General features: G+C 37.7%; 1 protein-coding gene across 2 annotated transcripts in view; it reads left to right on the top strand.

Moving 5' to 3' along the window:
* The first annotated feature begins 20,416 nt into the window (after window positions 1–20,416).
* The window catches only part of LOC125242674 (aldehyde dehydrogenase 1A1-like), a 43,354-nt gene continuing 38,945 nt past the window's right edge, over window positions 20,417–24,825 (top strand). The window contains exons 1-2 of one of the 2 annotated variants that reach the window (XM_048151527.1): window positions 20,417–20,476; window positions 23,393–23,497. In XM_048151527.1, coding sequence (XP_048007484.1) covers window positions 20,450–20,476; window positions 23,393–23,497 — 132 coding nt within the window. In that variant the 5' untranslated portion in view covers window positions 20,417–20,449. Of the gene's footprint in view, window positions 20,477–22,519; window positions 22,626–23,392; window positions 23,498–24,825 lie in introns of those variants that run through there. The other variant, XM_048151528.1, reaches the window with a different exon arrangement.

Raw genomic sequence — 24,825 nt, 5'->3', positions numbered from 1 at the left:
TGCCGAGTTGAAGAGATTTTTCAGCACTGGTAAAAGGAAATGTTGCAATGCGGATATTTCGGGAGCGATCCACATCCATTCCACCTATGTTTATTATATATGTGAATGCCTTATAAGCGACGTGCCACGAATAAATTGTTTTCAAACGACTATTATTTATATTTAGGCTATAGTGACTTGTGCCAAACAGTCGGTAAATAAAATGGTTGTCTATTGTTTGCCCGACAGTCATTTAACATAATATTCATTTGCCCGAATCTAACTTGCCTGAATTTCATTTGCCCGAATGATTTGTTTACCATAAAAATCATATGACATACTCGTTGTTTATCCGAATATTACCTTCCATAATCATACAATGCCATACTATTTGTTAGCCATATTATTAAGTGCAATAATATGGTTTCATAGAATATTCAAACGCCATAAGCAATTATTGCCATATTAATTGTTGCCCATATTATTACCTAACCTAACCTACTTTCTGATAGCAGTTTCATTTTCCAGGGGTCACAGTTCTAACCTAACCTACTTTTCCAGCAGTTTCATTCTCCAGGGGGTCACAGTTCTAACCTAACCTAACCTACTTTCTGATAGCAGTTTCATTTTCCAGGGGGTCGCAGTTCTAACCCAACCTAACCTACTGTCTGATAGTATTTTAATTTTCCGGGGGGTCACAGTTCTAACCTAACCTAACCTACTTTTCAAGCAGTTTCCTTTTCCAGAGGTTCACAGTTCTAACCTAACCTAACCTACTTTCTGATAGCAGTTTAATTTTCCAGGGGGTCACAGTTCTAACTTAACCTATCCTACTTTCTGATAGCAGTTTCATTCTCTAGTCCTTCTAGTACCTATTATAGTAGTTTTCGATTCTGCCAAAGCACATTATGGAAATTGACTTTTCTGGACGCTAATTTGTATGACAAATGATGGTATGGAATGTGGTAATTACGGATTTCGATGATTCTGACAAATGACATTATGGAAACTGAATTTATGGGAAACAAAGTTTCTGGCACTAGATTAATATAGTAAACAATGATTATGGCATAAGATGTTATGAGAAACAATATTATGATTGTTGAATAGGATGGCAAATAAAATTATGGCAAATGAAATTCTGACAAATGGGGGTATCCCAAATAAAATTATAGTCTTAACTCCGTAAAAAAAATGTAATGATTTTTATGGTGAAATACATGCATACATACATATGTATGTACACAATTTTTATGTAACTTAAAAACGAATTTCAAGTTGATTACATATTCTGAACCATATGAAGATGACGATTAATAAATGTCAAGAATATTTCAGAATCATTAGGAAACCTTACTCTGGAGGAAAGCGACACACATGAAAATATACCCTTATCAAATTATCATACATACCTGCAGCATAATGAGTTATTTGAATCTTTATACTACTATACATAAAATATAATTATTATGTATGTATATATTATGTACTTATGTCAATAGCACCCTCGAGTCAAATTGATCGAGATTGGATAACATTTTATTTGCAGGGACGACAGGTGTTCAGTGACCACGGCCAATGCAACCTTGTAGGGACGTCAGAAAAAAAAGTAAAATAATGTTATTCGATCGCGTTCAAGAGAATTTAAAATGTTGTTTAAATATTTAGAAAGAAATACGTTTTCAAAAACAAGGCTCTAACCGTATATATATTACCTACTCAGCAGAGAAGCAAATTTTAGGAGCCATAAATTTTAATTGTCCTTGTTTGAGGTTAATGAGTTTTAATACGACATGAGTATACTGTTAACAGGAGAGGACGGAACCGAAACCTCGGGGAGGTTAAAAGGGTCAGGCATAAGGAGGCCCTTTTTAGGGTTCCGTACCAAAAAGGTACAACAGGAACCCTTATGGTGCGACTCTGTCCGTCTGTCCGTCTGTCACATTCCTAAATATCTCGAGAACTACTAATGCTATCAACTTTAAATTTGAAATAGTTGTGAACATTGTGAACCTCTACAAATAGAAGGTATAATTTTTTTAAATTTATTAATTTTAATTGTAGAAAATGGCCAAAATGAAAGGGGGGCAAACTGTAAATTTCAAGTTACTAGGTCAAGTGGGGTATCGTTAGAAAGAGCTCAAATTGAACGTAAATAAACTATTTTTTATAATTTTTTTGTTGTGAAAAAAAAAAGAATTTTGAAGGAAAATGTAAAAAAAAAAAATACCGTTCCCCCCCCCCTTATCTCCGAAGTTTACCAACGAAAAATTATGAAAATTTTAGGAAACATTGGTTTTATGCTAAATATTACAGGAAAAATATAATCGTGTTTGTATCTTGAAAACTTTTTTTTTTATTCACAAAAAACTTTTCACATTTTTACTTTTAATTTACCCACCTTTGCGGATGTATATAGTACTTAAAATTAATACGAGATGTTACGTAAATCATCTTCTTTCCAATAAAGTAAAAATTGTTTAAATCGGTTAACATTATAAAGAATAATCCCTGAAAAACCAACATACTATCGTCGCGCAAATTAGTTAGCGAATTCACCGAGAGATGGCGCTATACACAATAATGCTCATTAGTACCTAATACTTTTGTCTTCTAGTCAAGTCGTTAGAGTTATGTGAAAACATGAGATTATTTTAACTGGGGAGTTTGAAAGTTTGTACGGAACCCTCGGTGGGCGAGTCCGACTCGCACTTGACCGGTTTTTTTTATTCACATGGATCACTGTTTCGGTAAAATAGGTAATCGAATAAGTTTTTACATTCAACTTGGAAAACAAGGCTGTTCGACCTTCTAGGACGTGGCATTTCGATATTAGTAATATTATTTTATGACAGCTATCGGAAAATAGGTTTACGCCATAAGTTTAATAATTTGTTCTTATTTCAATACAATAGCCTATTTTTAGATACTAACTCCCTTATTCATAAATATACACTAAAGTTACAAGCCGATAAAGTTCGTTTGTCCCGTTACGACGTATTGTTGTGATAGAAAGGGACAAACGAACTTTATCGACTTGATAACAGTGTACGTTTATGAATAAGGGTGTTAATCTCAATAGTTGAGTTACATCTCATTGTATAATATACCTTACAATCGTCTTTGAAATAAAAAAATATATAACAGAATTTAATTAACATACTTTATCACATACAGATATATTAGGTACATTCAAAGATTAAGCGTGGTCATATGCCATTATAACAAACTTTAAGGTAAAATGGCACACGACCACGGCAATCCTCTGAATATCTGTAAAACCTACAGAATATGTAGAATTATGTTATAGTCTTATCGTAATGTTTCTATACAATATATCTATAAATAAATAAAATAAATAAAAAATAAAAAAACATTTATTGCAGACCACTGATCCATAGAATATATTAGTAACAATTTTAACTTACAAACTATGTTAGTAGATTCATAATAATTATCATACACACTCACAAGAAAACCCACACCCATTACACACACACACACACACACACACACACACACACACACACACACACACACACACACACACACACACTCTTACTTAGCCTTGCCGATGGCAACTTCCACCCAGTATTTAATTATGGGGCAGTCGTAGTTCCCAGACAGTACTCTGAGGAGGCTATTGCTGCTGCCACGCACTCGCCTAAGCAACGATCCAACACGCTTGCGTCTGATTGCGAAAAAGTCGTCAGTTCGCACTTCGGCAAACATGCCGGACGCACTACAATGCTTCGGCAGCCGCAAGAGCATCCTCAGAATATTGTTATACTGCACTCTCAGTGCGTTATATGCCCTCTGGGTAAACGCTACCCACAGGCTGCAAGTGTAGAACGTTTGACAGTAGGCTTTAAAAAGCGTCAACTTGACCTGTTCATTACACTTTGCAAACCTGCGGGCAAGCATATTGCCACGCACTGCCATCGCCCTTCTCTCCCTCTCCAGATCCAAGTCATCCTTAAGGTCCTCCGTAATGACATGTCCCAGGTATTTAAAACTCTCAACTCTTTTTAAGGGCACGCCGCACAACATGATCGTAGGTATTGTTGTAGGGTTGTACTTACTAGCTTTAAAGAGAACGAACTCGCTCTTGCTAGTGTTATACCTAAGACCATGTTCCACAGCATACCCCTCACACACACAAATGAGTTGCCTTAACGAGTCACTTGACGGACCCAGCAACACCATGTCGTCAGCGTAACTGATGTTGTTAAAACATGTTTTATCTATATGACATCCGACATGTGTGTTGCTGAGCCCCACAATTAACCCATTTACATAGAGGTTGAACAGCACGGGAGATGTTAGTCCGCCTTGACGAACCCCACATTTTAGAGCATAGTCATCCGAGTCCTCACCTGCCCATCTCACACAGTTGACCTGGCTGCTGTACCAGTACTTTAACAGTTCGACGCACTCTCCCGGTATATCGGTTTTCGCTAACTTGTCCCACAGTACGTCGTACACAACCAGGTCAAACGCTTTTGAGAGGTCCAAAAAACATGCATATATAGGTGTGTTCCTATCTTTATAGTACTTGACAGCCTTCTTAAAACACAATATCGCAGTTTCTGTGGACAATCCTGGCCTAAAGCCGAATTGTGCATCGTGCAGCTTAATGTATTTACAGAGTTGCTCATTAAGAAGACTATCAAGCACCTTAGCAAGTACAGTTGCCAGCGAGATGGGCCGATAATTTCCCAGGTCTGACAGATCCCCCGTTCTGTTCTTTACCAACGGCACTACCACCGTTCTAGTGAGGTTACTAGGGAGATATGCATGTCTTAGGCACATCGTATAAAACATCGCTAGCACTCTCGGAAGGTGTACTCCTGCATACTTGAGATGCTCTATGCTGAGCCCGTCATGACCTGGTGATTTACCCCTCTGCATATTTTTAATCACTGTGTGAACCTGCTTAGCTGTAAAACTAAGGGTACTCTCAGCCATGACTGCCTCAGCATTTCGCACCTCTTTTGCAGGTCTCTGCAAAAGTGGCTGTACAGAAAAAGCACGCCTGAAACTATTCGCGATATCTTTCTTGTCGCTAACTCCCCCTATACTCACAGGAACACTAGGTCTCACATTATGCTGGTTTGTGCTCTTCCAAAAGGCTTTAAAGTCATTTGTTGCCCGTTTGGTGGCCAAAATGTCTGCTTTAATTTGTTCCTGCTTATCTTGGCACCATTTTAACTTTGACTTGAAAGCCCTCCTGGAATCACGCATACCCTCATATATTGAGCCCTGCCTAGGTTTATTAGCCGACACCCAGGCCAGAAATTTGTCTCTTGCTAGTCTATGCGCGCTTGCGACGTGCTTGTTCCATCCCACAACGACCTTCCGTTTACTGTGCCCTCTCCTGCTAGACTTTCTCGCCGCCTCCGTCAGAGTGTCAATTATATCGTCATACATCTATATCTATGTTTGTTTCTGTATTTAACTTGCGCATTATTAGTTATCCGCGTATAATAACTACTAAGTAAGCAGGAAAGCGAATTTTCCCCAATTCGTTGTCCGAAATAATAGACGGAGAGCTATCCTCGAAAATGAGAGAATTAGAAAGCCAACCAAATACCACCTTCTTTGTATATTTATTACTTAAGGTACAGCGGGGCAAATATCGACTGGGGGGCAAATGTAACTAGTCCATTTTTTTCATGTTTTACAATGTTTGCATTATTAAATAGAGTGCCCACCGGTTATATATGGTAGGCGTGTTCAGTAGACACATGTAGAACTCAACATTACAGTGTGATAATGGAAAAAATGGACCATTTAAATTGGCCCTCCAGTCGAGATTTGCCCCGCTGTACTTCGATTATGTACCTATATTACGACGACTGGTCTGGCCTAGTGATCTAGGTTACGAAGCCGATTGTCCTGTGTTTGAATCCCGGTAAGGGCGCATTTGATTGTGTGAACAGTGTTCACTGAACACAGATATATTCTTGAGTCATGGTTGTTTTCTATGTAGAGGTATATAGTTTTACGTATCTACATCTACCCATATATAAATCATTTTATTAAGTAGTACACATAATTGTAATCTATGCTTAGTTTAATGCTATTCGATCTGTGTATGGTTCCCTCCAATATTTATTTATTTACCTTCAGCTGTCAAGCATATGAATGTGTTCAGAGGAGCAGGCTAGTAAGAGGAAAATATTATAACTATAGATAACTGTCTGTTATCAATTTCACAGTGTATTAGTCCGCTGTAATGCTGTGTAAATTTTTTGAATCAATAAATAAATAAAATAAATAATAAATAACTTGTCACACAGACGAATCTGTTATAAATCATTATAAATCAGTGTAGATTTCAAAAAAATATGTAAAGACATTATGGCGAAGACACGTGACAAAATCTTACTCACTTTTAATTCATTTTACTATTCTTTGCTGTCCTGCTACATTAACTTTTACCTGTCTCTCACCGAGTTCCTGGATCAAGCAATACAAAATTATGCAGTCAAGTAAATACATAAATGTTGTTTCATAAATTGGTAATGCTTTTTCCGGGTTAGCTCTCAGACTCTAAGAGCAAATAAGGTGAATAAGATTCCATACTGTTGATACTCATAACGAGGGATAATTGCGTTAAGGCTTATCTGTTGGTTACAGGACGCATGTAAGCCGGGTACTCACTAGCGAGCTGTAACTGTAACCGGACAGATACAGTAACGAGGTTCTAGTGTGTACGCATGTTACAGTTCAGGCTCGTGACGTCGCCGGATCCATTACCCCGAGCGTACTCATTTAGCGAGTCGTAACTGTAACCGAACAGATACAGTAACGAGGTCTAGTGTGTACGCATGTTACATTTCAGGCTCGTGACGTCGCCGGATCCATTTCCTCGAGCGTACTCATTTGTGAGCAGTAACTGTAACCAAAAAGATACAGTAACCAGGTTCTAGTGTGTACGAGAAGGCCACGTCACTGTAAAGCCGGGTACTCACTAGCGAGCTGTAACTGTAACCGGACAGATACAGTAACGAGGTTAGAGTGTGTATATGTTAGCAGTTCAGGCTCGTGACGTCGCGATCCATTACCCCGAGCGTGCTCATTTAGCGAGTCGTAACTGTAACCGAACAGATACAGTAACGAGGTCTAGTGTGTACGCATGTTACATTTCAGGCTCGTGACGTCGCCGGATCCATTTCCTCGAGCGTACTCATTTGTGAGCAGTAACTGTAACCAAAAAGATACAGTAACCAGGTTCTAGTGTGTACGAGAAGGCCACGTCACTTAACGTTAATGACGAGCCGGATGTACTCGTATCTGCATTTTTGGATTGTAACTCCACAATGTCGGACGAAGGTGTCTCTCACTTGAGCAGCATATGTATAAGTATGTATATTTATTTATATTTATAGATGCATTACTTTATGATACCTATCGGCCACGAAGATGGTCGATTCAGAGAATGAACCGGAAAAGAAGTGATCTACTGTAAATATTCAAAAAATAAAATGTAGCCCTTATAAAAAAATCACTCGAATGATTGCAACCGATTTCGAATATTTAATAAATTTAGTAGATATCTATCTCTATCGACACTTTTCTCCATTGGCGCGACAGAGCCAGCGGCGTATCGCTTTCGTTTGGCGTCGGAGAAATGCCATTCGGCTACGGGGCCTGACCATTCACTCATGATGAAAACTGACGTTCGCAGCGGACAACCTCTCTTCTCGACGTCCACGAGCGCACTGCGAGCGCCCTTTGATTCGCGGCAAAAACCGACAATCATCGGCTCGCTGTGAGCCGATCGTGTTGCGTTCGTTCCAGGCTCGCGAACCAAGTACACACTATGGTTTTCGTTACAGTAACGGTTACGGTTACATGCAACGTTACAGGTTCGGAAATGAGTACGTTGTAAACATTGGTTCACTGCGAGCAGCAACGCGAACCGCTCGCAGGATGTTCACAAACCACGTACACACTATGTTTTTGGTTACAGTAACGGTTACGGTTACCTGTAACGTTACAGGTTCGGAAATGAGTACGTTGTAAACATCGGCTCGCTGCGAGCAGCAACGTGTACCGCTCGCAGAAGGTTCGCGAACCACGTACACACTATGTTTTTTGGTAACAGGTCATGCAACGGTTACAGTTACTGCTCGCTAGTGAGTACCCGGCTTTACTTATAAAGTATTTATACATTGTTAGTACACAAAAGTTAGTTACACGTGGTTACCTACACATTTCTATCATGATATGACTGTCAAAAAGTATAACTTTTTAAGTTATACAATAAATTAGAAACTGAAAATGTATATAGATAGATACCATACATTAAAGATAGTAGTGTAAAATATTTGTGAGTGTGTTTTCGTCCCACTTTAGATTTGCTTGTATCTACAAAATGAATAAACTGACATAGCGGGTTTATAACAATCGACAATGGATGTTGTACTAAACACTCGATACACGACTCATTAGATTTGTTCCCAAATTTAATGGAATAAATTGTTATATAACAAACGTTTTTCATCATTCAAATGAATCATTCATTTAAATGAATAAATGATCTACTTCATCATTGTTTCCATTGAATTTACACTCGAATATCACAGTTAGTTCGAATTTAAATCAAAAACCCAACATCATTTGGAATAGACAATTAGACATGCATCGGTGTATTCTCGTTTCTGCGAATTATATAGAGTTTAGGTGTAGCAGACTATAACAATGGCTTCCAATTAATTGTAAAATGTAGAATTTGACAGCATTATTCCACAATTGATAATTCCATATTTAAATTAAGAATTATTTACTACTACTTATATGAATTCCAGTGAAATGACGCCACGGCAGTCACTGTCGAATTTTATTAATCTTCTGGTACTTTATTTCAAGCTTGGTGTGAAATCATTTATCCCATCAAAAACATAAATGTGAAATGAGAGCCAAGTTCAATAATATGCCTTGGTTGTTGACTTCAACGAAAAAAGAAGTGAAATCTAAATGGGTGCCAAGTTCCGTGGTCCGTCCTGAAATTTATTTATAACAACATGAAATCCTAAGGATAGGATCGATCCTATAAGGCTCCGCTTTTAACCGTACCTTAAAAACATGATATCTATTCAGATTAGAGTATTTGCTAATAATAATTCATGACTGAATTCAAAATATAATATACACATAATAAATGATTTCACACCAAGCTTGAAATAAATCACTTCGTTGTCCGTTTCGTTTTAAATTCAGAGCGTAACTACAATTATTTACATATATTGGGGAACCAAGCTGCAAACGCTTAAATAAGATGAGTAGGCAATTAAATTGATAAATTGAACGTAATGCGGTAACCACAGCAACGCAAGAAATGTCTTGGCTGACGCTGCCGCTTGCGCTAACGACTTCAAACTGTCACTTTTAAGATAATTTACTTTTATTTTATTTGATTCTATCATACGAAATTCACCGAAATGAAAAATACCTTTGAACATTCGTGACAACATGCCAAAGACAGTCTATTGTAATTTGATCAGGCCCCCATGATTTGATGGGTAACAAAAAACATATACGTCACTTAGGACTTTTCTGAAGTACGTGTGTACAAAATAAAAGTCACAAGGATAAACAATAATAGTGCTGTCTTTGTTTCTTCTACTGAAAGTTCCATAATGCTTGGGTTTTGCTAAGATACCGTGACACACTGTGTAAATCTTATACGGGCGAATCTATTAGCGGCGGCTAGAAATGTAATTAGATAACTTTTACTTAGAATTGAAAATAAATGTTAACCTTGTTAATCAATTCGGCCCGCAATGTAATTCAAATACACGCGTTAAACGCTCGTTGTCAGTTACTTTTCAAAGATCGTATCCCGTATGTGATGTCAATGTCAGTAACTGTCAACGCATCCATGTGTTACAGTAGTGCTGCTGTGACAATTTTCCAAAATTGATTATGGGTTGAGAATTGAGAGTAACTAAACTTTATCATTATCACCCATATAAGGCTTATACACTTCGTAAGTGGTAAATTAGACGCCCGCTACCGCTTGTCTAATAAGAACCCAGCAAGCTTAAGAACATGTCCTTCAGACATTACCCCCTACCGAGGGCCGGGATGAAATCGAAGTTTGTCGGAACCAATGTCAGTTTGCCGGAACTTTTCGGTGAAGGAAAACATCGTCAGGAAACCGGATTAATTCCAATAAGGTCTAGTTACCCTTCGGGATGGAAGGTCAGATGGCAGTCGCTTTCGTAAAACGAATGCCTACGCCAAATCTTAGGATTAGTTGTCAAAGCGGACCCCACGCTCCCATGAGCTGTGGCAAATGCCGGGATAACGCAAGGAGGATACATATGGACATTCCACGAGAATGTTGCTTACATTATTTTGCCTTGTATAGCAGCTATTTCAATAAAATCCGAAAAACTCGAGAAAATACTGCCAATTTGTTGACCAAGTCCTGACAGCTTGTCGGACATAACTTCTCTTTCTTAGCGTCTTCACAAATATTAGAAGAATTGCATGCCATAAGCGACATTCTCGTGGAATGCCCCTATTATACGACATTCTCGGGCCAGGAATGACACACCATCATCGTCATTATACGTCTATGTCCATACGATAAAAATTTAACGAATTAGTCAGATGCAACCGGCCCTAACTCAGTCCGATTAATTCAAATCATTTTAAATTGAAACAAAGCCACATTGTTTTGTTTCGTTACATTTTCAAACGAAATAAAATAAACTTTATTCTCTGCAGTGAGAATTCAATTTGAGTGACAAATTATATCTCATAAATCTAATATTTATTTGTCACTCAAATTGAATTCTCACTGCAGAGAATAAAGTTTTTGTCTGCCTATTTAGTTTTAAGCACAGTATATTTAGTGATTAATTTCATAGATAATTTTCAGGTGCAACCGCAAAACAATGCCGATTGAACCGATTATAACCATCGCCGGTCGTTCAAAGGGTTTACGACTGACGATCATAAACACGACCCCAAGTAATTAGAGCTATAATATTGTGTACGCCAACTGGAATGTAACCGAACACGATTCTCACAGGTAATTCTGTAGGTATAGGGCCATTTCTAAAAATATATATCTACGTGTGAAATCTCAAACATTTCAAAAATGTAGATATCAATTAATTATCAGAAGTTATGATCGATTAAAATTCAGGTGAACGACATCATGATCAGGTGAAGGATAAATATACACAGGTTATCGACAACAGCAGCAGGTTAACGACAAATTAGTACAAATTTGTATGACACATTTGACAAGTTAACGACAAGCGTCGCTAACCTGCGTCCGTAGTCGATCACCTGTAGTTTGGTGGTCATTCACCTGATATGGACGTCATTCACCTGCCCATCAGCATTATAATAGGTTTTAACCGCCGCCCAAATCTCAAGGAAGGGGCTCATTAATATTTTATACCCGACCTTTAAATAAAATCATAATATAATAGCTACTCTGAAGTATAATGAAGTGACTTCACTTCAAGCAACCACTTGCTTACTGACACGGTATTTAAACTATAATTAAGATTTCATTTTTTAAAGGGGGCAAGAAACAAATGAAAAAATTAAAATATGTAAATAAATCACAGAAGAGTTACTTTTAATTATAAAAATATAAGGATACTCATTATTATTATTATTATAATACTCATATTCTAGATTATGTTTTAATACTCATTATCATTACTTATTGATCCGATTGATCGCCCCTCGTAATGGTTCATCTGGCTTATGACAAGTGATCGACGTGTCGGTTTCCTGTCACTGAGTCGTTCACCTGGCTTTATCGCACAGGTGAAGGACACACACCACAAAAAAGCAACAATCCTTTGAGAAATGCAGCCTAAACCGAAATTACAGTAATACTTTTCTCATTTAACGCACAAAACAAATATTGAAGGTGTCAAAAAGTATTATTACGATTGGTAAATTTATCATTATTGTCATCACCCTGTCCCAAAATGTCGTTCACTTGCCTATTTTAGCCAGGTGAACGATGCACAGGTGACCGACAAAATGCCAGTTATTTCGCCAAAACTCAAAAAGTATTTGCCGAACGAACTAAATATTTAGGTGCCTAAAAATAAGCAACAAAATACGAAACATATGTTACAGTTAATGCATTATCTCAAACAATAACCAGTTTATGATTGACAGAATATCGACTACTTACCCGTTACAAACTCCCGTTCGAGGTAATTAAAAATTTATATTTTCTAATCAAGGCGTAGTGAGCACGTGCCGTTGCTTGCAGGTGATGGCCGATACTGGCGGCTTCGATTCATGTGGGGTGGGGCGGTAGAGGTGGAGTAGGGATCGCACAGTGCTTGCGAGTTTGTCTCGACAGGTCAACGACAAAAACGGCCGTGGACAAACTTTAAAGCCAAATAACTTGGAACATAAGTGTAATATTATTATCAGATACTCTAGTTTTAAAAGTTAAGGATATATGCAAATAAAATACAGCAATAAAAGTAAGTAAAGTTAATAATTTGTGTACTTTTAACAACTCGAAACATGAGTACTCCGCGTTGGGACACGGAAGGTGAACGACAAAACTTAGTTACAATTATTATTTATTTCATTAATATAAAATAAATCGATTTCAAAGCATCAGGCCTCTATGTAAAAACTGTCTTTTAATATGTATTGATAATTTATTTATGAAGATATTGTATACTAAAAAAAAAGTTCTAACATAAACGTACTGACAGGTGGGGGTGGCAAAATTTTGAGAAATGACCAAAGGTACATAATATAAGGAAGAAAAAAAATTGGTCACCCATGCATTAGTTTCATCAGTGGACTTTTCTGCAACTTACATGAATGTTACAGGAGATTTTGTAATAATATGTAATACAGTAAAATGGCAGCGTAATTAGAATTACGTTAGGGACTTTACATAATAAATAAGTTAACCATAGTTTTATGTTTTAGGTTAAGTTATACTAAACAAAATATGGACCTTGTGAAGGCTATGTTCCGGTCTTAAATGAAAGAACTTCTCCTTGCACTTTGTTTTATTACAATGCCAATCTCATACTGAACAGTTTGGGTTACAATCACAGTCGATATTAACAATACAATACACAAATTCCTAAAATTATCACAGCTTGGTTATACGGTTGCTTTTTCTAGTTTTTCCATAATGCCGATTATATCTTTTTTTCACGGTGACATCTGTCAAGATTTATGCGGTTCCCGCCTAATGTTTTATTTTTTTTAAAAGGGCCAATCTTATTCAGGCACGTTTATATCTACCGATAATTTGATAAAGGCCAGTATACATATAAAATCAATGAAAATTATGAACTCAATGTCGAAAGCTAACAGCTCGGCCTTCCTGTGTAAGCGAGGCCCTTCGCTTAGGACCAGTTGCATCACCCGCAGACAACAGCTAGCAGGCACATCAACGTCTCGCAGCAGAAGTCTATGGACATTACCATACAAAAATATTACAAACGTTTAATTCGTTAACAGACGGATTGGTGCAACCGATCCCTAGGTTGTTGACATAACACAAACCTACTTCCTATGCCTACTAGTGTAGAGATCAACAGTGGTAATGATAACATATCATTGAACATTGCTTGTAATGATAACATAACTTCAATAAAAGTTACGAGTTTCAACAATAGAAAACTATTCAAAAACATAAATTAACAACAAATAAATCAAAAGCTGCATGTTTCAGACAATAATCATTCGTCTGATACAACGGAGAGTGACATAAGCTACTATTTGTCTCTTTCTAACGCGAGCGAAGCCGCGGGCAGAAGCTAGTTTTATATAAAAAGTAAAAAATACATTTCAACTTGACATTTTTCTCCATATTTTTTTCTCTATCTTCTCTTGTTTTGTAACCATAACCACGATATAGACTTTTCACCTTAAAGTTTCAAATACAAAAAGTTTGAATACAAATTAAATTTGTGTTCTGTTCTAAACATCTTAAGCCAGGTCATTTTTTTTTTTTTTTCAATGCTCCTCCGACATGATCGGAGTTTGTGTCTAACTATCCACTTGCATTCCAGTTCCCGCTTTTCATTCCTCTCGCACTTCCATTCAGCATACTGTTTCTTTCTGACATTCATTTCTTTCGTTCCTGTTGTGGGTAGAGTCCCACCTATCTGCTATCCTCTTATGTAGGTCTAAGACAGGGATCAGGGTTTTCTTTATTAATTTTAATCGTATTTGTTTATTTGTCTTACACTATCGCAGTTTTCTTATATTACGGGCTATGTTACTTACAGACTATTATCTTATATTTATACATTATAATTCTGCTCTTGTATATTTGTTTCTTCCATTGTATTTAACATATGTTTTTCTTAAATATACTTACTATATTCTAAAAACATATATTTCTATTTCGTTTTATTTCTTTGTACAACTTTCTTTACTATTTGGAGGCAGAATTCTAAGAAAGTTTCCATCTCTGAACTCTGCATGATGCTCTGCAGGTTTTCGGCTGTTATGTCTAAATCGATTTTTTGTTTAATTTCGAATCGCTTTTTATCATTGACTGGACATTCAAACAAAATATGTGGCACAGTTTCTTGTTTCTGGTCATCGCAAATACACGATGGGCTCTCCTTGCACTTAAATCTATTCAAGTACTCAGAGAACCCACCGTGTCCCGTCATTAATTGGGTTTTCAAATTTGTCGGCTTGAATTTCTTTGTCGCTCTGTACGCTTCCACTGCGTCTGGGAAGAAAAGTTTCGTTACCGATGCCGTTTCACCAGATTTGTACCTTCGGTTCCATTCGTCAAGCGTCAGCATACGAATGCTACGCTTGACGAAGCCAGGTCAATTTAGATCATGGTCCGTTTGTGTAAGCTACCCTCTGATAAGATAATTATGTGATACGAGTATTTGACAACCCTAAATGATAGGGATAATGCCATGTGCCACACAGAAACGAACAACGACCCTGGTGCCGTAGCCAAATGGCATTTCTGCGACGTGAAACGAAAACGAAACGCCGTAAAAAGTAGTCTGGCCCCGTAGCCGAATGGCATTTCTCCGACGCCAAACGAAAGCGATACGCCGCTGGCTCTGTCGCGCCAATACGCAAGCGCGATAGAGATAGATATCTACTAGCGCTTCGTTTCGTGAGCGTTTCGTGAGCGATTGTGCCATTCGGCTAGCCACCCTGGTTCTGTCGCGCCAATACGCAAGAGCGATAGAGATAGATATCTACGAGCGTTTCGTTTCGTGAGCGTTTGTGCCATTCGGCTACGTACCCTGAACAGCTGCCAAACTTCGGTTTAGTATGAAGTTTCATTCGAAGATCATTTTGCTTATAATAATCTGAGTAATCACAGTGAATGGTTTGACAGTATTTCAGCTAACATGTAGAGAGACTTGCTAGCTTCGTCGGTCAGGCTTCGTCTTGGACACAACGCCGATAGTTAGGCCGCCAGGTGTGGCACTTTGGATTACGTTTTTAACCGACTTCAAAAAAGGAGGAGGTTCTCAATTCGACTGAATTTTTTTTTTTTTTTTTTTTTTGTATGTATGTTACTCGATATCTCCGAGAATCGTGGACCGATTTTCAAAATTTTTTTTTTGATCGAACCGGTATAACTCCGAGATGGTCCCATTGGCACCAAGTCAGGGTCTGATGATGGGATCCTGGAGAAATCGAGGGAACTCTTCAAATGTTATAGGCACATGTAATGTTTTTAGTCTATTTTTCAAAGGTACACCAGTATTTACGTCTGATGGTAATAATTTTATGTGGCTGAGCTGATGATGGAAGGTCAACTCCTCAATGGTTAGAAGTTAAAGAATAATTCTTTCACTACTGTACATGTATTCGGACTGATACATATAATATCACTAGGAACCACTAAAAATCAACTGAGCTGATGATAGAATAGAATAGAATAGAATAGAATAAACATTTATTCGTGAACACAGACAAGACAAAGAACACATAATAACAACAAGACAGAAAGTAATGAAGTGCCACGAAATGGCCTCATCTCAGCGTGTTGCTGGTGACTTCCAGCGCTGATCTTCCGATGAGACCATCAAGTGAGAAAGATTCACGGAGGGTAACAGACAGAAGAAATGCAAAATATATGTGATACAAGAAGAATGGACTACAGTTAAAAAGAATAAAATTGAAAACATTACAAGAAAAATAACAACAGGCTGTGATATAAGAAAGATCTAAGTATACAAAATAATAATAACAAACAGAACAGGACAGAACACATTAAATTAATAAAAAGAAAAAAGGAAAGCGTCATACACCAGATCGCACACACAGCGTTCCATCGTTTGGTCGTACCATACTATGGCTGTTCATTAAGGCGGCCATTGCTAGTTGCAACTAGCGCCAGCGGTAGCTACACTAACTAAAAGGCAGGTTCTGACAAGACAATAACAAACGTAATTTTATACGTAATTTTATGTGAAAGCTAAAAATCAAATGTATAAGTTTACAGGATGATAAAAAATACTGAATAACATCGACGGCATAATAATCATGCTGCAGAAGGAGCGAAAAACAAGTGGTAAACATATTAAATGAGTAATTAACTACAGACAGCTCGTGTCAAGTCTCAAGTTTTCTTGACTAAGTTGGTGGTTTAATAAGTACTGCTTAAGCTTGGTTTTAAAACTATAAATACTTTGCAGGTTCCTCAATGGCGGAGGCACATTATTCCAGCAGCGCGAGGCAGAATAGCGATAACTTCCTCGAAAAGCTGCAGAAGCATGACGCGGCGTTAACAATTGAAGCCCACAGTTACTGCGTTCGCGAAGCTTAATACAAGAGAGCTTGCTGAAGAGATACGGGGGTGTTTTAAACTTCAGTACACCAAAGAGCAAACAGGCCAAGTGAAGTTTTCGTCGATGCTGCATTTTGAGGATCTTATGGCTATTTAGAAACGGAGTCACGTGTGCTCTCAACGGAATATCAAAACAGAAGCGAGCACAGGCATTTTGAACACGTTGAATGAGTCTTTTTGTTCTTGCAAGAAGTCTAGGTCCAATTACTACATCCACATAATTCAATTTTGATAATACAAGTGACTCAACTAATTGACAACGTAGGTTTTCACTTATATAAGGCCGAATTTTATATAGAACCTTGAGTTTGTAAAAACAACTTCTGATGGATTCAGCGACATGCTTCTCATAGCGCAGTCCACAGTCCATCAGGAGTCCCAAGTTACGGGCCTCATACACCCTCTCAACTGGAAAGTTTGACAACATAATATTTTGTGGAATAGTGACACTAGCCAATTGTTGCCTGCTGCCAAATACCATGTACTTAGTTTTGTTCGGGTTAAGCAGTAGGCAGTTATCTGTGGCCCATGATGCGATAGTTGCAAGATCTCGATTTAGTTTCTCAATAGCACTGTCAATGTCTGCTGGCCGGCATGATATATACACTTGGATGTCATCTGCATAGATGTGGTATTTGCTGTGTGTGATGTGTGACCCTATATCAGCAGAGTATAATATGAACAGGAGCGGACCGAGCACCGATCCTTGCGGAACTCCCCTAGTTACTTCCGCCTTTTCAGAAAAGAGTGAGGAACCATCATTACCACACACTTTCACAATTTGTGATCGGTTTTTTAAATAACGGAAAATGATGAAAACGGTTGATGGAAGGTCAACTCCTCAATGGTTAGGAGTTAAAGGATAATTCTTTCACTACTGTACATGTATTCGGACTGATACATATAATATCACTAGGAACCACTAAAAATCAACAAATAAATAAACTTTTTAACAAAAAATAAAACCGCCTTCAAAAATAAGCGCGTTACAAAACACGGAGAAACTAAAAAGCCAAAAATAATAAACCTTTCAATTCAGATTTCTTATCGTATTGCAATAAGCTAAACATCCAAATTATAAACAAATCAATTATTTTTGGAGTCGGTACCAGCCTGTGTATGGTTGGGTGGGGCAAACAGGCAATAGCAAGGCGACGAACAGGTCTGGTACCGACTACAAAAATAATTGATTTGTTTATAATTTGGATGTTTAGCTTATTGCAATACGATAAGAAATCTGAATTGAAAGGTTTATTATTTTTGGCTTTTTAGTTTCTCCGTGTTTTGTAACGCGCTTATTTTTGAAGGCGGTTTTATTTTTATAATAAATTAATGATAGTTTGTATTGTTTTGGTAATATATTTTCTACTCGTATACTATACTCGTTTGATACTCGTATAAACCTAAACTGAGATAATAAATGAATAAAAGGAAATAATTAGTGAAACTCTGATATAAGTAATAATTAATGAGACTAAATGCGTTTTCACATTATCCGATCCGATATCGGATGTAGGACTGATACCCCATACATTACAGGCGCTATCTTGGATTTTTTCCATTTAAATCCTTCCGACATCCGATATCGGATCGGATAATGTGAAAACGGACTAAGACAATAGATACCTTGTTAGTGTTATATACCTATGCCTATGTATATCCCACCAAAAACATTCTGTAAAAAATAGCCGTCTCGATGGAGCTGCTTGTTTATCTCTAAAAAGTAATGAAATCTACATAAAGTTCCTTACTGCGATTTCTTTATTATTATAGTTAACTAGCCTTTGCCCGCGGCTTCGCTCGCGTTAAATTCGAAAATCTCTCCACAAACTTCCATCCTCCATTCTAAGGAAGTAGAGAGATATAAAAAGAGACAAAAAGTAGCCTATGTCACTTTCCATCCAGTCAACTATCTCCACTTAAAAAATCACGTCAATACGTCGCTCCGTTTTGCCGTGAAAGATGGACAAACAAACAGACACACACACTTTCCCATTTATAATATTAGTATGGATGTTGTGTGACTTGGCCGTTGAAGTGTAGCGGTGCTGGCGACAGATTGGTGCAATGGTGTCATGGAGCACCTGGTTATAAACTTCTTTATACCCTTGTGTATAAAGAAGTTTATAAGTTTCATATTCGATGGTCCGAGCTAAGGTTCGTAAAGCCATGAAGCCGAGCTGATAATCATTGACGCTAAACGCCGATCGAAACGCAGTCTGAAGTGGGTGATAAACGTACGATACGAGCAGGTATGCGTACTTATGGCTCGACGACCTTTTTCGATTGTGTGTCACCGTAAGTACGCGTAAAAACCGCTGCGCATAGTAGTCGACCATCCAACGCGTACTTGCTCGTACGCCTATCACCCACTTGACGTCGCGCCAACACTTTATGGAAAAAGCGGGTTTTCGACAACTAAGTACCAATAAGATTTTAGACATTCAAAAATCTTCAATAATACTCAACTGTTTCGGTGTTCAAATATAGGATAGGATTGGTATGAGCGAGACGGTCAGGAGATTTATTGTCAACATGATATCTATCATAACGACATAAACACCGTTCGAAATGGCCTCATTAAAATCTAAATTTTAAATATATTGAAAGTAATATTACTAATCATTGACGTCACGCTCAAAATGAAAGAGATAGAAAATTTGACAGTATGGTACTCTTTTGCATGATTGTCATAATTCAAAATAAGAACGATGGTTTGCGTTGTAAACAGGGACTGAAACATGACACGGGCCCCTAGCGTCATCTATATACTTTTCACTGTATCACTTGTAATGCCGTTGAACTACCGCGTACGTATTTAAAAAAAAAACGACATTTTTATTCAAATGACACTCTTAGTGACATCTAGTGACATAGATTTACGGCTGCCAACGGGGTACGGTATTTAGTATGGACTCTGCTGGTCCTTTATAATCGTCCTTGGTATGAAGTGTATTTTCTGTACAGTAGTGCATTATTTACTCCGTCGTTTGACAGTCACCCGCTATGCTGTGTATTGCCCGCATGTGGTTCAAGCTAATACTCCATCAAGTCAATCGTTTGTCCAGTAAACTACATATTTACGCTTGACTGACAACTCGGTACTTAGCCACTACCATTGGTTTTGACGTTTGATACGTCAGTCGATAGCGTAATCGACACAGACATAGACCATCTCAATTACTACCTACATAATGTCTGGTGACTCTTTGTAAACACTCCATAGTTCATACCTATTGCGATGTCTGTGGTCACACAAATTAAGCATAGGTACTATTTTAACTTGTGGAGGGTAGGGGGAAGGTGGGGGTACTTTCTCCATATAATGAATATCGTGTTCCGTGACGTTTACCTACGCTACCGAGTAATGTCGAAAAACTCGCCGAGTTCAAGATTATATTCTCAGCGTTAAAATACAACTTTGCACCCTTGTATGACAAATAACTATTAACATACTATTAACTAGTACATTTTTCTATTGCCAATATGTAATGTGTTTATATGACTGTTTGGTTTCTGAATAAACTAAAAAAAAAACATCGTAAACTCGTGGTATCTCTTATCGCTGATACCGTAATGACTAGCGTGAGTGGTGCGGCCAAATTACTAGTTGCCTATAGATACTGGCGCGTGCGCGTGTGTTTTGGTTTGAAGATGGCACCGGAAATTAAATATACAAAGGTAAGGTCAGGTCATTTATATAAATAAATAAAATAGCAGAAACACTACAGTAACTTTTAATGTTAGATAGATAGATAGAATACTCTTTATTGGCACACCTCAGCAAGAGATACAGAAAAAAGATACAGCGGAGACAAAACAAATGATTATAAATAGAGGCAGACAACAGGCGGTCTTATCGCTCATAATATTCATAATATTTATAATTTATATATCATATTTATAAGTAGTTTTAGTTTTGCATTTACTGTGTTTTAGGTAAGTACTAATATAAATATTAATCAATATTCAATCCTTCAAGTTATAATATATTTTACCAATAAATATGTAGACAGTTTTTCATTAATTTTATTATAAGTCATGTTATGAATTTAGTAGATAATTATAACCTAATTTAGGAAAGTGATATAAGGTACAGCGGGGCAAACCTCGACTGGGGGACAAATGTAACTGGTCCATTTTTTCCATGTCTTACAATGTTTGCATTATTAATCTAGTATCCACCGAGTCCATATATGGCAGGCTAGTTCAGTGGATACATGTAGAACTCAAAATCATAGTGTAATAATGGAAAAAATGGATTAGTTGCAATTGTCCCTCAATCGAGATTTGCCCCGCTGTACCTTAGTCAAATTCCTAAACATTGTAGGTTGCAAGTGCTAGATGAAAAGAGTACTCAGATCGGTATGCGTATTTATTTAGAATTTGATAAGATTTGTCACTTTGGTTTAGATATTTAATCGAAAAACCAACGAAACCGAACTTTTGATATTTCGGACGCACGAATTCGCCATTCCAAAATCCCTAAAAAATGAAGAAATGGAATTTTTGAATAAGCACGGCTAGTGATTTTAAATCTAGTAGTAATGACCACTCGTTTTCGATTCTATTAGGAGAATTTAAATCACTAGTATTGAAGATAGGTATCTATTCTTCAAAGAAATTCACGAAATCGAATCACGAAGTCGACATTGAAAAATCGGCTCCCTGATGCTTGTGGTCTCCCAAGCTCACAGAAACCGGACGTTGCCAGGCTGCAGTGGTGCAGTTTCAATCACCACCCTGTTCATTTATTCATAAAATTAACAATTTTACATGTCAAAGTTAAAGTTAAATTGATAGATTTGATTTAATTAAAAAGTGACTAGTATGTACAATCTTAAACAATTAAAATATAAAAATTAAAACTAAAGTACCTTAAAAATTGAAATAAAACTAAATTAAAATATAATAATTAACTAATAAAAAAGACCTCCGCGAGCTGTACCGGGTGCAAAGGTGCCCATCAAACTTGCCGCATTGCCGCGTTGGATGGCAATGGACAACCTTTGCACCAGGTACGAGCCCGCTCGAGCATCGGAGGTCCTTTCCCTCAGCTTAAGACCCAACTCCCGTATGAACGCTATGGCCTCTGACCCCCAACACCCCGTTGTCTCGAAGGCGAGGGGAACGAAATAATATTTCGCCTCAAGCGCTGAATATTTAGCTCTTTTTAGCAGAGCTGCAGATTCTGCAGCAGCGCCGGCTGCCTGTACCGTCCGGCTTAGGTGTGAGGCGGCGAAAGTGCTGACGCACGTGGCGTCTTACCGTAGGCACTTACCTTTCTGCCAAGGCACCAGGGTTAAGCCGTCAGGACGTTTTCCATCAGTGCGGCTCTATTCTAGTTACCCTGTTCTATTATTTATAAATGATGAAAGTGGTATACACATAGTTTTTTTTTTTAAATCAGGTAAGTACAGAAACTATAGTCGAGTTTAAGCATCAAATAACTTTTCATGTACTGAGTAGGGATCATATTTATTTAATTACAAAGTAAATAATTTACAAAATTATAGGTCATGCCGTAACAACAAAACGTAGAAAACAGGCCAGGCCCTTTGTTTCCAAAATTAGAATTCAATTTCGCTATAAGCTTCTAGATAATGATAATTCAGTCTGAGTTCAGCCAGTTAAACGCTTGTACAGAACGTTAGTAACTTATTAATAATCTGTGTTATAGGTATAAACCTACTGATATTTCTAAGATTCTTTCATACGATTTGTAGTGTATTGATGTTCCTAAAACCTGTCTCAAGCGCAGACGTCAGGACCTGAGGAGTGGGAGGCGGCAGTTGCCGATAGACCACCACACGGAGTGCAAGGCTTGATGGTGCGTTGCTGAGCCAGTTCTGTGTTTATAGTGACGAATAGTGGAATCTTACATGTGGCGACGAGGATGGGATAGAAACATAAGTAACATAACCTATAAAATCGAGTAACGATGCGCCATGATGCACCGTTATCTTTTTGTAAACAGGTTTGGTTACCTGCCGTTTTAAATTACTGGCATTCTTAGTAATTTCGGGAACGTGATGGAGCTAAATGAAAGTGTTCATTAAATACTACAAAGCGAAATGATTATAACGGCAGTTTTTCAAGAATTAAGTCAAAACCAAATAAAAATAAATGAAATGTTATTCCTTTCAACCGTACGAATATAAACCTTAAGCAGGTAACCGAACGATGCAATTAATAAAACGTTTGAGGTAATTGTCAACGTGGCCAGCCTTCCTAGATTGTCATGCCTATACTAATTGACAGATTACAGTCGACAAGTAGAAAAACGCTTTTATATTCATACTGGGTAAATGTACCTATACCTATATCCACCTCAGTCCTCGTGTACAAATTTTGTACATATTCCAAAATCTTTAACTTATTGAGTAGCAAAAAGTTCCAAATTTAAAAACAAAACAAATACTTTCAGGATTTAGGAGGATATAAAAACAGATTTGTCCCATTTTTATCAAAACCCAGTTCCAATGTTGGATTCCTGGAGAAATAGAGGGAACCATTCAATTTTAAAGGCATACAAGGGGGTGTTTAATTTTTTCCTTTTTCCCTTTAGTTTAAAACAATTCTTTATTTATCTTCCAGTTGTTCATCAACAACGAGTGGGTTGACTCCCAAAGCGGCAAGACGCTTGACACGTTCAACCCTCACGACGGCTCCATCATTGCGAAGGTTGCTGAGGGTGACAAGGTAAGTATTGGGTTGGTAAGAAAGTAATGAGCGAATCATAACCAATATTGTAATTTTTATTTAATTTATTATTTTAATCATTTATCAAAAATATAACGGCCTTCGTTATCTACTACTTGTCTCCATCGTTCTGGTAAATAATGAATAGCATCGGTGAAGAAGTTCCTAGGTTTAGTTTAAAAAAACTCAGCTATGTACTGTCGTAGATGGGCTTGATCATCGTTTTTTCATTCAAGGCATTGCTTAGCGATCTGAACAATGCGTAATCCGTAGGTGCCAAGTCTGGAGAGTACGGTGGATGAGGTATCACTTTCCAACCTAGCTCCAATAGCTTTAGCCGAGTCACTTTTGCAATGTGTGGGCGAGCATTGTCGTGTAAGAAAAAACTTTAGCATGCTGTGGATGATTCTGACAGATTTTTTGGTTTAAATTTTCAAGCTGATTACAGTATACTGATGCGGTAACAGTCATTCCACTTGGTAGGAGTTCCCAGTGAATAATACCATGAATATCCCACCAAACGGACAGCATAACTTTTTTCGGGTGAGGCTCTGTTTTTGGTGCCTCTATTCTTTTTTCGTTTGGAGCTAGCCACTGACGTTTGCGTGTGTGATTTATATATAAGACCCATTTTTCATCTCCAGTGATAAGATGGTCCAACCAGTTGAATGTGCGGCGAAAAGACAGAAGTTGTATGCAGATATCGGCACGGCGGTTTAGTTGATCTCTATCAAGTTCGTTCGGTATCCAAACACTGTATTTGTAGTTTTTTCCCAACTCGTGTAAATGTGTTTCTATGGTGACATGAGAGCAGCCTAACTCGGTAGCAAGAGTACGACTCGTTAGCCTCGGATCTCCTGCAATTAAGGTTTTTAATTTGGCTACATCAATCTTCACCGGTCGACCAGACTTAGGTTGATCTGATAATGAAAAGTCGCCACTACGAAACCGCTGGAACCATCGTTTCGCCGTGGCCTCAGACACAACTTCAGGAGCAACACGCTGACATATATTACGCACTGCTTCGGCGGCTGAATGGCCAGACTGAAATTCATATAGTAAGCAATGCCTTACATGCACTTTTAATTCGTCCATTTTCTTCCTTATATTAGCTCGGCGACAGCTAGTGAATGACTGACGAGAAACTGTGCGACTCGCCCTTTATATACTTTCGACCATAGAAGATTCTAGAACTCTCTCAAAAATTTTATGTGGAATTCAATCGATCGCTCATTACTTTCTTACCAACCCAATAGTTTCATACTTTATTATTATTCAAATACGTTATGTTACAAAGCACTGTAACAAAAAGAAACACATTACAAAAA

Source organism: Leguminivora glycinivorella, chromosome 3, assembly GCF_023078275.1.
Source record: "Leguminivora glycinivorella isolate SPB_JAAS2020 chromosome 3, LegGlyc_1.1, whole genome shotgun sequence".
Taxonomy (NCBI): Eukaryota; Metazoa; Arthropoda; class Insecta; order Lepidoptera; family Tortricidae; genus Leguminivora; species Leguminivora glycinivorella.
The sequence above is the reverse complement of the archived record's forward strand: the minus strand, read 5'-3'. Positions and strand labels throughout refer to the sequence as shown.